We start from the raw sequence: 16,794 nt of genomic DNA on the forward strand, positions 1-16,794 counted from the left end.
ATAAACCAGGTGTTATCTGAAATGAAAGGTAATAATAGGTGCATTTGACGATCGTGTAATACAGATGATTGTGTTTTATTTCAGAGTGTATTTACAGTGTACTGCCACGCTCACAAACCTCTTCATGTACAGGCAAAACTATCAGACCTGATTGTGGGGAGTGTTTGTGTGTGAGCAGCAGCAGAGCAGGGTCAGAGGTCCTGTGTTTTTGAACACTTTGTGTTTTCAGTCAAACTCTAACCTGCAGTCGTCTCACTTCCTGTGTGCAGAGTGGGAGTGTCTTAATCAACACTGTGTCAACTCAATTTGTTTATATTAAGTTAAAGTTACACATTACCGCCTTTTATTTATTTATTTAAAATTTGTAAACAACTCGCTCTCCCACACCAAATTCTATAGAGCAAATCAGTGATTTCAGCTCACGGGGACACGGGTGCTGCTGGTCTACTGCTGCCCTCATGTGGTCAGTTTGTGTCACTTAGGTAAATGTGAACGGAGGTCTTCAAACACCAAAGTCACTCAATAACCCTTTGAGCTCACTGATAGAGGCAGCGGTGGCTCAACAACTCCTGTGTGCTGTGGCGTTAAATTGATGATTTATTCAATGGACTTTGGTCTGTGAGGTGAGCTCTTTCTTTTCTTTTCTTTTCTTTTCTTTTCTTTTCTTTTCTTTTCTTTTCTTTTCTTTTCAACAGTCACAGTGTTGTGAGATAAAGTCGGAAACACAAGCAAAACTTTGATTGTTTTTCAGTCCGCGTGCATCGAGGGCGGCCGCGCCGTGAGTTTGTAGGAAAAATCCACCTACTTGGATTTTCCCGGCAGCTGGTGACCGGGTGAACAGGTCTAAGGGGGCGGGACTGGACTGACCTGTTTGCGGAGGCGGCTCTCAGGTGTGGGGAGCGGAGCGTCTCGAGGACACGCTGGAACTCTGTTGTAGTGTGGAAGCGCACAAACCCAGCAGGTAATCTTTTTTTTTCCTAATCAATGTGATAATCGATTAATTAGACATTATTAGAAAGTGCAAGGATTATTATTACTATTATTATTATTATTATTATTATTCCGCTGGAGCAGTGACAGAAACTAAAGATTAAATTCAAACGTATTTCTTGAAACCTAATCACATGACTTTTGGATTTGTTGTGTGTTTTGTCTCGTCCTCACAAAAGGGTTTTAAAGGGTTAAGGTGTGCTATAAGGGCTGTGATGTTTAAGGTAAGGGGCTAAGGAATGCTTAAGGTACTGTATAAGAATGTGCGTGTTCCAGGTATTAGGGTTTGGCCTGAAGTGGTTATTAATTAAGGTGTGAGCAGGGCTGGCCCAAGCCTTTATGGGGCCCTACACTGAATTTGATTTGGGCACCCACCCACAACCACCACCTCAGAGTAGCCTTGCTGGACTATTACTGACACAAATATAACACTTTCAACTGTATAAATTCTAGTTATTTACACCAAACCAGTGTCTTTAACTTTAGTGAGTGCCTTCTGCCCCTTGTCTTGTCTAAAGTACCTTAAAGTGATACTTGTGTTAAAGTACAAGTATGTTACCAGAAAATGATTTTGGTAGAATTTGAAGTCACTTTTTGTTTTATAATAGTAAAAGTCTTAAACATTTACTGTACTTAAGTACTTTTAATACATAAAAGTACATTTTCTGATATAAAATGTACTTACGTTTTAGAAGTAAAAAATCTGGCAGTTATTCAACCGTTTAGGTCAATTACGGTAATTACTCATCTGCGATTGGGCGTCGTTCCACGGAAGTGCTGAGGTTCTACCGTAATGACAAGTGTATGGGTGCAAAGCTCTATTTCTCTGCTTTCCTGTATCCATCTGTCCACCTTCTACTACTTTATCCTCCGTCCGTAGTTAGTTAGTTAATTAATTAGCTAGTTACTTAGTTAGAAAATCAGAATAAAACATGGTTAAACATTTTATAATATAAGGGAAAGATATGAAAGTGGCTCAATGCTAATCAATAGACTTTATTCATTTCTCTGCATTTGACCCATCCTAGAATTAGGAGCAGAGCGCTGCCACACTGAGTAGCGCCCGGGCCCGGGTGTCCCGCGCTTTGACCTGGTGGGGACTTGAACTGACGACCTTCCGGTTACAAGCCCTACAAGTTCCCTTTCCACGGGCTGCCCGAAGTTAGCACTTTGTTTGTTAGTCAGTTAACTTGTTAGTGTGTTGCTAGCTTGTTAGCTTAGTCAGTCAGTCATCTACCGCTTTATCCTCCAACAGAGGGTCGCGGGGGGTGCTGTGCCAATCTCAGCTACATCGGGCGATAGGCCAATTAACCTAATCCCCACATTGCATGTTTTTGGACTGTGGGAGGGAGCTGGAGAACCCGGAGAGAACCCACGCACAGTCACACACGGGGAGAACGTGCAAACTCCATGCAGAAAGGCCCTTGTTCCAGCCGGGGATCGAACCCGGGTCTTCTCACTGCAAGGCACTGACTAGGGCCACCGTGTGCTGCACACTTGCGTGTTTAATGTGGCGATGGCTGGAGGTGTGAGACTTTATTACATGTCATATTTGTGAAACTCCTTCGAGATGGTAGGAGTTGTGAAAAAATGATTGTGTGGTGACGCGTGTGATGGTCTCGCTGTTTTATTCTTGTAGGTTTGGAGATTGTAGTGCCATTATTCCTGTGACAGTGTTGGTTAATTCTGAACGTCACATTGAGAACTAGAAACAAGTGGAGCCAGAATAGCGAGTTATAATAATACCGGTATCTCAGCATGACCTGAAATAATTCCTGGGTTAGACTGTGGAAGTCCTGAAGCCTAACGTTATGACAAATATCCTGGTTCAATAACTGAAGTTTTAATAATAAAACATGTCACATTTATTGATTTATTAGTAGAATGTCATGGAAACCTGTCACTGTCTGTCTTTGTCTTCAACAGGAAAAATGGTGAAGAAAAGAGACAGAAAAAGTATGTTTTTATTACCGTGTGTGTGTGTGTGTGTGTGTGTGTGTGGTGTGTGTGTGTGTGTGTGTGTGTGTGTGTGTGTGTGTGTGTGTGTGTGTGTGTGTGTGTGTGTGTGTGCCACTGTTCCTCAAACACTTCCAGGGATTGTTTAAATAAGATCATGACATACTGTATATGAAAGAGGAAACAGGAATGTCAACAGAAAACGTGGACTTGTGTCAAACCACTCTGTGAAAACACCCTTTTATTCAATGTGTGACACAATTATTACACGTGTAATTCGTTTATTTAATGAGATAATTATATTTGAATTAGACTCATAACTCAACTCAGACTGACTTAAACCAAGACTAAACAAGAGAAGAGTTGAACCAGGGCTAAACCTGTATACACCCAAACTAATTTAAACCATACCAGAAGTGTAACCAAAACTAAACCAGAGTAAATCCAGCACTAAACTAGAATAAACCCAAAGTAAATCAAATCAAACCAGAATAGATCAACAGCCAAACTGAACAGCAGAAAAAAAAGAACCAATTTAAATCAAAATCTTACTGGAAGTAAAAACCAAAGCTGAACCAGAATCAAACCTGGGGTCCGTTTCAGAAAGTTAACCCTGAGATGAGAGAAACTCCGGTTTTTCAGTTTCACAAAGCCAGTTCAGCTTAACTCTGAGTCAGTTACCCCGGCAACATAGTCTGTGAGTCCATAGCTCAGAGTCCGTCAACCTAGAGTTAAGGTTTTAACTCAGAGTTTGTTGAACTGGCTTTTCTTCAAGAATTCATCAAGAACCAAACCAGGATCTAACAACTAAACCCAAGTCTAACCAAAACTAAACCAGATTTGAACTAGAACTAAACCAGAATTCAATCACACAATAAACTAAACCAGCACTAAATAACTCAATAGATAAGAATCTGTCTGTTTTTTTTTTTAATGCATCACTCAAATGTAATTTAATTTACTTAAAGAGAAACAAACTGTGACAAGGATCCAGGAGTTCAGTCACGTGAATGTAAACCTCATGTTGTTGTTGTTGTTGCTGTTGTTGTTGCTGTTGTTGTTGTGGTGGTGACTTTTTTCGTCTGTTTGTGTTTCCAGAGATTCTGCTCTGCACGTTTGTTTCTGGGATTATTGTCATCGCGATCGTTCTGCTAAAAGCTCATGAGCCTTTGACAGGTAATGTGACGCAATCACATATGTACATATATATATATATATATATATATGTATATATATGTATGTGTATATATATATGTATATATACATATATATATATATATATATATATGTACATATAACCTGGTTTCCATTGTGTTGCACATTATAAGCAAATTACAAAAAGGGGAATTTGAGTTGGATTAACGATACTTAAAACAACTGTAACGTTCGAGGGTTAACTGGACAAAAGTGGACAATTGTTAAAGTTTTTTATTTGAATTGAATTCATGTACAGGGAAGTTGGAAAATGGGGAAAGTGGAAAGTCTGACCTGGCGTTAAAGTTTCTAACACGCTTTAATGGAAACTTTACTTATTTACATCCACACATGAAATGTCCCTTTAACGTGTGTTGAACTCTGTTTTCTCGCAGTGTTTCCTCTTCAGTTGGTTCCTCGCCTTGAACCATCTGAAGTTTACACCAAGGCTCAACCAGGTGAGTGATTTCTGGCACTTTTCCACCACTCAACTCGGCACACTGTTTATTTTCTCTTTTCCATCACTGATAGTGAACAAAGCTGAACTGTAGATTAAAGTTAAAAAGACTTAATAATCCTGAACACACGTGTTAATCTGAGACATTTAGCAAAGCAAACGTGTTGAACAGAGGAGTGTGGTGGATCCAGAGAGTCCAGTGACTGTGTCAGACTGAGTCTGAAGGACTGAACCATTCTGTAATGAGCTGATGAGAGGTTAATTACGTGTCCCGCTGTCCTCCAGATGGATCGTGTGCCACACCGTCAGACTGTCCCTCGGCTCACTTAAGCTTCTACCTTCAGACTGGAGCCGCCAACATCGTGGCTCCAAAGATCTGCATCCAGAACAAGTTGTGAGTGTTTGAGTTCTTTTATTGAACACGTATTTCTGTCTGTGTTAGATGATTTGTGGATGTTTTTGTGATCTCTTTAAATGGTGTTTATTATCATGAGGAACGAATCGTTCTCCGACATAAACGTTGTCCCAATGTGAGACTTTGTCTTGTGCCCCCCATCTTTTCTCAGAGTTCTTGGAGCAGGTTTAATGAATGCTGGAGTCGGAATAAACATTGCTATAATAAATGGTGAGTGCCGCGTCACTCTTTGAACGAAGAAGGTACCACGGGTACATTTGTCCCTCTTCTTCTCTGACAGGTAAAACGGGAGACGTTGTGAATATGGGTAACTTTGACATGTACAGCGGGGGTGAGTAACAGCTGACGCTGCTCTTGAAAGCTTGTGCGCCTCGTGTGCGCCTCGTGTGCGCCACGTGTGCGCCACGTGTGCGCCACGTGTGCGCCTCGTGTGCGCCTCGTGTGCGCCTCGTGTGCGCCTCGTGTGCGCCACGTGTGCGCCTCGTGTGCGCCTCGTGTGCGCCACGTGTGCGCCTCGTGTGTGCCACGTGTGTGCCACGTGTGCGCCTCGTGTGCGCCTCGTGTGCGCCACGTGTGACTCCATGTTTGCATTTGTGCAGAAGTGAAACCTCTCATCGATTTTCTGAAGAGCGTCGAGGCGGGCTCCATTGTGCTGATGGTGTCTTACGACGAACCTGCGTCAAAGTCAGTGTCCCGTCTGTCTCACACACACACACACACACACGTCAGTGTCCCGTCTGTCTCTCACACACACACACACACACACACACACACGACTTACCAAATCAAGAATCAGATCAAATTGATTCTATTCATTTCTTTTATAATTCATGTGCGAAGTGTGACTACTTCCTGTATTCTAAATAAAAGCCCTGGTGTCCTCACTGCTCTCACTGTCTCGCTCACTTTTATTCGTTCAATCGTATTTTTTATGTCGGAAGACAAACGCGCTCGGAGCAGTTTGCTCGTTTTACGTAGGGTGGCAAATGGCCAAAATTCAAAATGACCGACTTCCTGTTGAGTTGAGGCCACGGTCAACTGTGTTGTTCATCTTGGTCTATAACTTTGAACAGATTTGTCATAGGACACTTTGATGTGTGGAGCACATATTGGGCGTGTTTTTTATGCCACTCACTTCAGCTTCTCATATAAAACCTTTAGCAATAAAAATAGCTTGCAATCCACATCTCGTGAAAAATCTAAATATGCATTTTCATGATACTTTTACTACTACTGTCCGTTATTATTGTAAGCGCCTCATTTAGCGTCAAAAGCGTTTGAATGACACCGCTCTCGTTTTCCAGGTTGAACGACGAGGCGAGGCAGCTGATCGCCGACCTCGGAAGCTCCCTCATCCGATCGCTGGGCTTCAGAGACAACTGGCTGTTTGTTGGCGGTAAAGGAACAATTGTAAAGAGCAACTTTGAGAAGGTAATAACTGTTGCGTATGTCGTGTCCGTGCATCCATCCATCAGTCAGGAAGTTTACAGGCTGTAGTCCGACTCAGACAGACGATCGGACAACTTGTGTTAATCATGATACAAATGAGATGGTCGACGCCGACGCTGCCGCCGCATGCAGTTTATATGTCGTCTCCTTCTACTTCCGGGTCAAAGACCGGGGAGGACACGCCAAGTCCGACTCCAATCCGACTAAGCTTATACATGCAGGAGTAATCGGACTATGAATCGCATTATCCAGGCAAGTTAGACCGACTAAGACTAGCTCGATATTAAGAAAACTGTATTGAAAAACCTTAGTCTGACTAAAATCTGACTTTTAGTGTCTGACTGTCTACGTATTATCCAGTGAAGTCATGTTTACGTAACATCATTCCACAATAAAATTGAAACCGTACAATATTATTGAGCGAGAAGAGAAAAGCCAACACTAGGTGGCAGCAGAGAGGGGAAAATCTTTGACAGAACCAAACTCAACTCAGAGATGTGCAGCGTCTGCCTCGGGGGACAGAGAATAGAGGAGCTAGTTTATCTTAGCATAACATCTGGACACAGCTAACTTACTTAGCAATAAGCCTGTAAATGAGGTAAATACTATAGTTCTGCACACGAGGGTGCGAGTACAAGCGCCGCTCACCAAGCAGAACAAAAAGATTTGGACAACAGAAGAAGTCGTCGCCAAGGAAACGATGCTATGGATACGAAAGATGAGAGGCTGGCAGAGGAGGTGGAGGAGGTGGAGGAGGTGCCCCCCCACCTGTACAACTCGTCCCTCCAGGAGTACAAGGACGCCTTTCTGGTGTTCAAACTCCTGCTGGAGGGAGATGGTTTGTTTCCAAGCCTCGATCTGGCTGACACCCCGACTCCTTCGTGCCCGACGGGCCTTTCAATCTCTCTTTATCTTTATCCAGCAACAGCAACAGTCAAAGCAGCTCTTCCTCGTCACCTCCCTTGTTGTCTTCATCACATGACATTGTTCTCGTCGTCATGGTCGCACACTTGAAGCTCTCCGCTCATGTGGAGCCGTGCGTTTATCCTCTTCTTCATCTTCTTCATCCAGACTTGTACCTCCGCCCGATGGTGCAGTGGGATACTACAGGACTCATGTGCGCCGGAGGATACCACGGGCTTTAGATTAGCAGGTTTATTTAAGCATAACGTCCGGAAACAGTGGAAACAGCTTTCCTGTAAATGGATAAACAGGCATCTTAGATTGGCATAAAGTCCTTAAAGAGGGGTAAATACTTACCTTAGTGAGCAAATAGCCTGTAAATGATAAAACAAAAGAAGTATCGTAACCTAGCATAGAGACTTCAAATGGGCGGCTGTCATGGTTTAGCATAAAGAGCGACTGAGGAAGAAAGATTGGAACCACCTAATCTCAGCGCGGCCTCAGCACCTCACGAGGTTATTCAGCTTTAACCACGATAAACACATCATGTCAAGTTTGTTCATTCTGCACACAGATCCTACTGTTCACGCACACACACACACACACAAATGTGTTGTTGTTTCCGTTTCAGTTACTGAAGAACGACAATGCGCACAATAAATATGAAGGCTGGCCCGAGCTCATCGATCTGCAGGGGTGCATCCCTCAGTTCTGACCAGGCTCAAAGCAACGACGGAGGAGCACGACACCACTGGCTATACCTGATCCCTGAAGGAGTCATGTGACTGCGGTCATGTGTGTTACAGCAGCAGCAGCAGGGAGGACGACCCCTGAATACTTTCACTCAGCTATCTGACTGTCACACATTTTAACGAGGCTTGTTCATCATTGCACAACAATAAGATACTGACAGTTACACATTAACAGAGATAGAAGACAGAAAAACTGTCTCCAGGTTAGGACTGGAGTCTCTGTCACCATGATATATATCTATATATCTATATCTATGTATCTATATCTATATCTATCTATATGTATATATATATGTGTGTGTGTGTGTGTATATACACAAATATAGATATATATATATATATATATACACACTGTATATATCTATATTTGTGCGTAGGCCCATCCCGCGATTAGAACCTATGACCTTCCAGTCCAGTTCTTTTCCTCTTGGTCCATGGGTTGCCATGGATACCACCAAAAATACCCTGGTTAATCCCCAGTATACACACACACACACACACACGTGTATATCATAATATATACAGAATACTTTAAGTTCATCTGTTTACAATGCTGTGCTTCATTCTTGCCAATCTCCACATCTGAGTGAGGACCTCAGAACCTCAGGTCGTTCAGGTCACAGGTTTAAGACGACTTGTTTTTTTTTTTACCCGCTGGGTTCAGGCCGCAGTGTCTGGTTCTCGGCACTTGGGGGCACACTGCACTGACTATTGCTGGGCTAGCTCCTCCTCATCGTGGGCGGAGTCATCATAGCCACGGCTGGGTGAGACTGTGGTGACGTGGTTTTCTACGCGACACAAACACAGCTTTGGTTTTAAAATGTTTAGAAACCAGAGTTCCTGCTTCGAAACCCACCTGTTGTGTTATGTTGTGTTATTTGACTCCAGATGTGAAAGAAAGGCCCAGTTCTGTCATTCGTTCACTCCTGTGTGGTTTAGGTTTGCTTACATTGCCTTTTAAAAATGATAATTGTGACAATTGAAATTAAATTATTATAAAACGGTGTGTGTGTCTTTCACTGTCGTACGGTTTGGAGCTGCAAAGTCCGCTTGATCTCTGTGCTGTTGAGACTCCGCCCCCAGTTATTGCTGGAAAAAGAAAGCATTGTAATTAAACTGAGCAGGTTCCTTTGTCCTTTGTATTGCTCCTGTTTTTCCACTGCGTGTGTCAGTAAATACCTGTGCAGTACTTTATTTCGTCCTCCACCCGTGATGTCACCGTAATTATCACAAGCAGTGACGGCTCATTCACACAGACACAGGGATGCTGAGATACATTTCCTGAGGGTTTTGCGGCGTTATCTCATGATTTATTCGATAAATAAATAACATTTGAAATGATGAAATGATCTTTAACGTCTGGTTTACACGTACAAAATACTAGTTAGTACACATACTTTTAGGGGCCGTACAAATGAAAGCAGGTGTAGGTTTTCATCGTCCACACAGAAACTTTGAAAACGGGTCCCGGAGTGGGAAAATCTCTAAACATCGTCGTTTTCGTATCGCCAGTGAATGCACTGACTTCAGGACTTTAACGATGATGTCATTGGTTTCCACCTCTTTCGTGTGTATTCTTTTCTGCCCGTAGTAAAGACGGTCAGATGAAGATCACTCGTGTGGCAGAATGGAACATTTCCTTCTCACTGTGGTTTGGTCTGTTTGTTTCATATGATAACTTTTATTACGACTTTATTCTTGAAATCTTACGACTGTATTCTCAAAATCTTACGACTGTATTCTCAAAAGATGACGACTTTATTCTCATAAGATTTCAACTTTATTGTCAAAAGATTACGACTTTTTTTCTCATAATATTACGACTTTATTCTCGAAAGATTCGGTTACACACACACACACACTCACAATAGAAGTCACACCTTCTGTCACTTTCACCAGGGCTCAAAGTCAGCCACACTCTGTTTACTTTGGGTGTTTGGGGTCAGGGGTCACTGATGTTTATCAGCTGCTCAGAGAAGGAGAAGAGGAAAAAACCCTTGTTTTAATTCAACAATCTATATAATAATACAACATAAATAATGTGTGACACACTTTTAAAACATCTAGGAGTTTAAGATTACAGACACAATGGACCAAAGTGGTTACTGAGTGTCGATGCAAAACACTAAAAAAACCTGATAAATAGGTGAAAAATCATTTGAAGTGTCAAGGATGAGGAGTGAGGACGATAAATGATAATGAATAAATAATAGAAAGAAAGAATAAATGAATGAGGAAATAAATGAATGAATCAATCAATGAATTAAAATCGACCAATTACAAACATAAATTGATTAGATCTTTCTTTCTTTCTTTCAGGGTTTACGTGTGGCCGGAACTACACGCAAGAGCGTTCGTGTTCAGCCCGAACACTTTTCCGAGATGAACCCAAATGAGCCGCTCTGATTGGTCGTTGTCTTTGGACAGGAAGACACAGCTGATTGGCGGGGACGAGTGATTTCCGTTTTCATGGCAGAGTTCGTCCACGCAGGAACGATGTGCTTTGTTTTCGTGATTCTAAAAATAAGTTTCATTTAATTTTGTCTGGGTTTTTTTTTGGAGGGAAAGTCTGTTCCTAAAATGGCGACGTTAGTTCTGGACAACGGAGCTTATACGGCGAAGATTGGCTACAGTCTGGAGAAAGTCAGGTACGTTCTTGACGTGACGCAGGCAGCTACTGCTACTGCTAATAATAACAATAATAACACTCACAACAATAAACCAGATGTTAGTGAATAAAATATTTATGTATCCATTATTATGTCATTACGAGAGTATAACTGTAATATCCATGTAAAAAACAACAACGTACGCCGCAGTTTCGTTCGTAAGCCAAACTGTATTCAGAAATCTGTCGTTTTAAGCTTTTGTCTGCTTTTGTGACAAACAATGTCAAACTTGTCAAAATACTTTTAAGACCATTCGGCATAAGTGTTCACTGCTTGTTCGGTTTAGAAACATTTCGTCGTTTTACTACTCTTTGTGAAGCACTTTATAGCATTGTTAAGAACAGTGCTACGTATATAAAGTTTTGTTATGTTTATTATCAACATTAAATCGTAATATTTAGTCAATGGGAACAAAATAAGAATACGAGAAAATTATAATAAAATAACAGACTGAAATATAAGATTGGATCAGTTATTGACGAAATACATTAATACAAAAATAATGAAAGTTTCAAGCAGACTGGAATAAAATGATGTGTCAAAAAGAAAATTAAAGTTAAAGGTTAAAGTAAATTAAATTAAAATTTTAGTGTCTGACAATAAAAATGACAGTGTGTTCAGTGTCTTCAGCATTGTTTTGCTAGATCTTAAAGGCTTCTTCTGCGTTATTTTGTGTTTGTTTGTTTTTTCCTCTCTGTCCCTCAGTGTCATCCCAAACTGCCAGTTTCGCTCTAAAACGTCCAGATTAAAAACCTTCACTGCCAATCAGCTGGATGAGATCAAGGACCCGTCAGGTCTCTTCTACATCCTCCCCTTCCAGAAGGTGAGAGTGACGAGTGACTTGGCGTTTTATCACATCAGGTCAAACCTGTGCAGATTCAGAGTTTGTTTTTTCTGTCTTCTGCTTCATCTTCAGGGTTATCTGGTCAACTGGGACGTCCAGAGGAAAGTGTGGGATCATCTGTTTGGAAAAGAGATGTTTAAGGTGTTTGGATTTCTTCTATTTATCCCTTTTTCCCCCTGTGACCACGTCACTCACTCACTCACTCACTCTCCCGGTGTTTGTGTTCCAGGTGGATTTCGCAGACACCAGCATCATCATCACGGAGCCGTACTTCGACTTCACCTCCACGCAGGACTCAATGAACGAGATCCTGTTTGAGGAATACCAGTTCCAGTCGGTCCTCAGGACAAATGGTGGGTTTCTCGTCTGTCCTGTGTCTCCAAAACATTCACCCTCACGAGATGTGAGGTTGTTGGAAACTTCTTCACCCTCCTTTGCTTGAACACTTATTCCTACTATTGCTTGTTTCAACAAACAGACTTGTGTATCTTAGTTACACCACTAATGGCTCAGGACCAGGCTGTAGTCGTAAAAAGCAAATCTAAGACTCTTTTGAACGCTTGTTCTACTTTAACCTAATGCTTTTAGAATTGTTCACCTTTAACCTCATAGTTTTAGTCTAAACTTGCACAGCAAACTGAACAATGATTTACTAATCTTCCTGTTCCTAAGACCCAGGCCACATTACTCCTTCTACAGGCATTTTTTGTGTGCTACGCAGCTACGTTCATGACGTGAGAACTGTGTATAAAACAATGTAAACTTTCTCTGTGCCACAAACAGAACGTTGCTATGGTTGTCGTCTAACCCTGTGTGTTTTTTTTCATTTTCATATGACTTGCAGTTTTCTTAAAATCACATAAAAGCACATAGAGTTCTGGTGGTCCCATGTTAAAAGTCAAGTTTTAATGGTTGATTTAAAAACAAAAATACTACTCTGTCTGGACATCTTAAGACAACATTTTCCAGAACAGCCCAAACGTGACTCAGCTAAAATGCTTTTGCTGATTTTTAGTCAGCATTTTTTGTGCATCGTGAAGTATACAATATATAAGATTTTTGAATTGTATCAGATTTTAAAATTTTTATCTGTCCAATATCCCGATCCAGTTATTTTGGCCAATATCGGACCAACACCGATTCCCATCCCTCGTTGTAAGGCTTAAATATGGGCTAACGTGGCACTTAATTACAGTTCGAACGCGACAATTCCATAAATTCACATGGAAATTTGGGAATTTTGGGAATATTTCAAACTGGAATATTTCTAAAGTTCCCCATGAAAGTTTATGTAAATGCTCCTTGGATTTTTAAACAAAAATTCCTCTTCCTCATGTGACTTGATTTGAGCTTGTGGGGGAAAAAAGAAGCCGACTCATGATTCAAATCTGACGTGTTTTTCTTGCGATTCTGGTTCTCGGGTTTAATCTCAGATTTAATCTCATCTCTCTTGGTGTTTTAATCTCTATGTTGAAACAGCTGGCTCTCTCAGCGCTCATCACTACTTCCACACCAAACCGTCGGAGCTCTGCTGTTTGGTGGTCGACAGCGGCTTCTCCTTCACCCACATCGCCCCCTACTGCCGCAGCAAGAAAATGAAGGAGGGCATCTGCAGGTCAGACAGCGTCGTCGTGGTGAAAGTGCACTGATGACAACGACAACAACGTGTTAACAAGCTATTTTGTTGTTGTTTTTTAATGTGTGTGTGTCTCAGGATCAATGTTGGAGGGAAACTGCTGACTAATCACCTGAAGGAGATCATTTCATATCGGTACGTCCACTCCTGATTGGCTGCTGCTTCACCTGTTGTTTTTGGGTCTAGACCAGACCTGGACATTTTACAAATGTAAAAAAAAATGTCAGCTAATTCCGAATGACGCGTTTTCAACAAGACATGGACTGCTTAAATATTTCTTTACGTGTGTCAAAGGTAAAATCGTGTGCTTAGTTTATGGTACACAAGTCGCTGTGTTCAAGGATTACAATCTGAATCTCTACTACGTGACTACAAAGAGAAATACAAGAACTTGTCTGATGAAGAGCGCGCAAAGGAGTCGGAGTCAGACTAGATCGAAGACAGCGTTAAAAACGATGTACCTTTCTTCTACAAGTGTTCAGGAGTTATCATTATCACTTTCTATGTATATATATATATATACATACATACACATATATGTATGTATGTATATATTTATGTGTATATATGTGTGCGTCTATATATATATATAGATAGATAGACACACACACATATATATATATATAAATACATATATATACATACACACGCACACATATATACATACATATATATGTGTGTGTGTGTATGTATATATATATGTACAGTATATACACTGTGACACGGTGGTTAGCGTTGTTGCCTCGCAGCAGGAAGGTCACCAGTTTTTTAAAAATAAAAAATCTAAACAAATTGACAAAACAGATTTCTGTTTGATAAAAACAGCATCTTATACCACAGTTACAATGTCTGTGTCTGTCACATATTTCACTAAAACACAACACGTCCTTTTCCTTTGTCATCCTTCAGATTATTATTCTATCTGTGGTTTTGCGGTTATTTTTGAGGGGGTTAACGTGCATAAAAACTCTTGAAACCTCTCTCTCTTAGACAGTTACACGTCATGGATGAAACTCATGTGATCAACCAGGTGAAAGAAGACGTCTGCTACGTCTCACAGCAGTTTTACAAGGACATGGAGATCGCACAGTAAGCTTGCAGCAGATTATATTATTGTTATTTTTATTATTGTTATTATCTAATTTTCTCTACACTAACCACAACCTAGATAAGTAGATTATTTATCTTTAAAATATTTGGTCAGTGCAGCCACTTCCGCTTGGTTTTCCAGCTCGTTTACCTTCTGTGTGGTCTGTACTCAGGATGAAGGGGGAGGAAAACACTGCGATGATCGATTACGTCCTCCCAGATTTCACCTCCATCAAAAAAGGCTTCTGCAAGGTGATGCGGCATCTTTGTTTTCAGTAAAGTGAAGTGTGTTTAACTGTCAAATCTAGCAACATAATCTCATAAATTCACATTTTTCCTGAATAAAAGCTCTTTGTTGATATTTGAAATCATCTGCCGGGCCAGACACTGATGCTGGCGGGCCAGTTTTGGCCCACAGGCCGCCAGTTGCTGCCCAATGTTTTAGCCCATGGATAGAGAGGAGGTTCCTAGACATCACCTGCAGGTATTCTGTTACTTTCTATCGCCACATGGTGGTGCCAAAGGACATTACTAAGGGAAATTGAATACAATGATACACCCCTTGCCTCATGCAGTGACCGTTACCTGAAAAACCTGAAACAACACTTTAAAGAGGAACTGTGCAAGTTTTTTTCTACGGAGCTCCCCCTAGAGTTTAGGAGTACATATTTTTTATGACATGTTATTTTAATTCTCGTTTCCTCTTCCTCGCTTTCGCCGACAACTTCTTTCTCTGCTTCTTTTTCGCCGGCTGTGCCGCGATGAACGTCTGAAATGTTTCTCAGCCATGATCTTGCAGGGCTGGTTTTCCAGTAGGGGGCAGTGAAGACACAACCCCAAATCTCCCCACAACAAGACAAGACAAGACTATCACGATGACTCTGAACCTGTAAAAATGCAGCAGACAGGATCTTCTGTTACTGAACTCGCCGCCCTGTCTCCCTCCCTCTCTCTCTCTCTGTCCACCAGCCCCGAGAGGAAATGGTCTTCAGTGGAAAGTATAAGACAGGAGAGCAGATCCTGAGGTTGGCCAATGAGCGCTTTGCCGTTCCCGAGATGCTCTTCCACCCGTCAGACATCGGCATCCAGGAGATGGGAATCCCAGAAGCCATCGTCCACTCCATCCAGTCCCTGCCAGAAGGTCGGTCGCTTCCTGTCAATGAGATCCAAGACAACACAGGATCACGTCATGTCTTTTGAAAATGTGGTTAAATTGTTCATTTGTTTGTTGTGCAAATGCTCGTCTATAAAGCTCTCCGTGTCTGTGTGTGTTTCTTTCTGCCGTCAGAGATGCAGCCCCACTTCTACCAGAACATTGTCCTGACTGGAGGGAACACTTTGTTCCCGGGCTTCAAGGAGCGACTGGAGGCGGAGCTGCGATCACTCGTCCCCGCCCACTTGCCTGTGTCACTCCTGTTACCTGCAAAGTAAGTGCCTCGAGTGGTGCGTTCCATTAACATTGGAAGTCGGAGATTGGAACTGGGAGTGACGTCACAACGGGTTTTAGTTGAGATACCGGGATTGTGAGGTTGCTTTGATTTTCTGAGTTAGAAATCCGAAATTTCAACTTCCGAATACAACTGCAACGCATCATAAACAGCGGGGCTTAATCTGAAAGATGGATTGCTGGTTCCTGGACTCCAGATAAGGATCTTGTTCAGACCTGAGTTCATTTCTTTGGCTTTTTAATCTTAAATGAAGGAAATTGTATGTGTGTGTTAAGACCGGCCCCAAACTAGAGGATAATTTGCCAGTTCTCAGTCCCAATTTGGCCCTTCTGACAATTGTGCGTGATTTGAACTGGTTACCTGGCCAGATTATCCTGTAGTGTGAGGGATTAACGGACGTTATTTTAACGTCATCAGACGCATCAGTCTTCCCAGGCATCAAATGCAGATGGAAGTATACCAGGGTCTTTATGAAACAATGAAACTGCTTGTAAATATGGTCAAATTCTGCTCTAAAACAAATAATTAGGTTTAAAATTATTTGATTCCATGTATTATTATTTTTTAATCAATATTTATAGTATTTAAACCACGTGTGCTAATGGATGGTGTTTTCTGTCCTGCAGCCCCATCTGTTACTCTTGGGAAGGAGGGAAGTTGTTGGCTCACCATCCAGACTATGACGAGATGGTGGTGACCAGAGAGGACTATGACGAGAACGGACACTGTATTTGTGAAGAAAAGTTTGATATTTGATTTCTGTGTGTACATAAACGCCATGCCAGCTGTTTATATTTTATGATGTCTTTCTATGTTTTTTTGATGACTTACTGTCTTTAAAATGAAAAAATAAACCATTTTTTTCTATTTCTGTTTTTGTTTTAGGATGTTAATTTGAAAAGATGTCCTACAATCCCATTTCTGATATACAAGATATATAAATATTAAGGCATTTTTGGGCTTCTATTAGAATATGTTTGATTAAAGTTGAA

The 16,794-nt window shown here is 41.4% G+C and overlaps 3 protein-coding genes across 5 annotated transcripts in view; all 3 read left to right on the forward strand.

Moving 5' to 3' along the window:
- chmp1a (charged multivesicular body protein 1A) overlaps positions 1 to 16,794 on the forward strand; it is a 385,704-nt gene that overhangs the window by 316,340 nt on the left and 52,570 nt on the right. The window lies entirely within an intron of this gene.
- LOC122775803 (protein FAM3C-like) lies at positions 513 to 8,398 on the forward strand. Of its 2 annotated transcripts, none has more exons than XM_044035993.1 (11): positions 513 to 623; positions 752 to 961; positions 2,917 to 2,946; positions 4,045 to 4,122; positions 4,536 to 4,598; positions 4,883 to 4,991; positions 5,164 to 5,222; positions 5,293 to 5,343; positions 5,612 to 5,696; positions 6,317 to 6,443; positions 7,996 to 8,398. In XM_044035993.1, exons 3-11 carry the CDS (start codon positions 2,922 to 2,924, stop codon positions 8,077 to 8,079), a joined length of 681 nt encoding a protein of 226 aa, XP_043891928.1. In that variant the 5' UTR covers positions 513 to 623; positions 752 to 961; positions 2,917 to 2,921; the 3' UTR covers positions 8,080 to 8,398. The 2 variants fall into 2 exon arrangements, with proteins under 2 accessions (XP_043891928.1, XP_043891929.1); XM_044035994.1 differs by lacking the exon at positions 513 to 623 and adding an exon at positions 1,170 to 1,214 and having other exon boundaries at positions 679 to 961.
- actr6 (actin related protein 6) lies at positions 10,538 to 16,601 on the forward strand. The gene is made up of 11 exons (XM_044035985.1): positions 10,538 to 10,764; positions 11,491 to 11,608; positions 11,702 to 11,770; positions 11,859 to 11,982; positions 13,109 to 13,244; positions 13,344 to 13,400; positions 14,256 to 14,354; positions 14,528 to 14,606; positions 15,324 to 15,495; positions 15,643 to 15,781; positions 16,429 to 16,601. Exons 1-11 carry the CDS (start codon positions 10,697 to 10,699, stop codon positions 16,556 to 16,558), a joined length of 1,191 nt encoding a protein of 396 aa, XP_043891920.1. The 5' UTR covers positions 10,538 to 10,696; the 3' UTR covers positions 16,559 to 16,601.

This window comes from Solea senegalensis, linkage group LG10 (genome assembly GCF_019176455.1).
Source record: "Solea senegalensis isolate Sse05_10M linkage group LG10, IFAPA_SoseM_1, whole genome shotgun sequence".
Classification (NCBI taxonomy): Eukaryota; Metazoa; Chordata; class Actinopteri; order Pleuronectiformes; family Soleidae; genus Solea; species Solea senegalensis.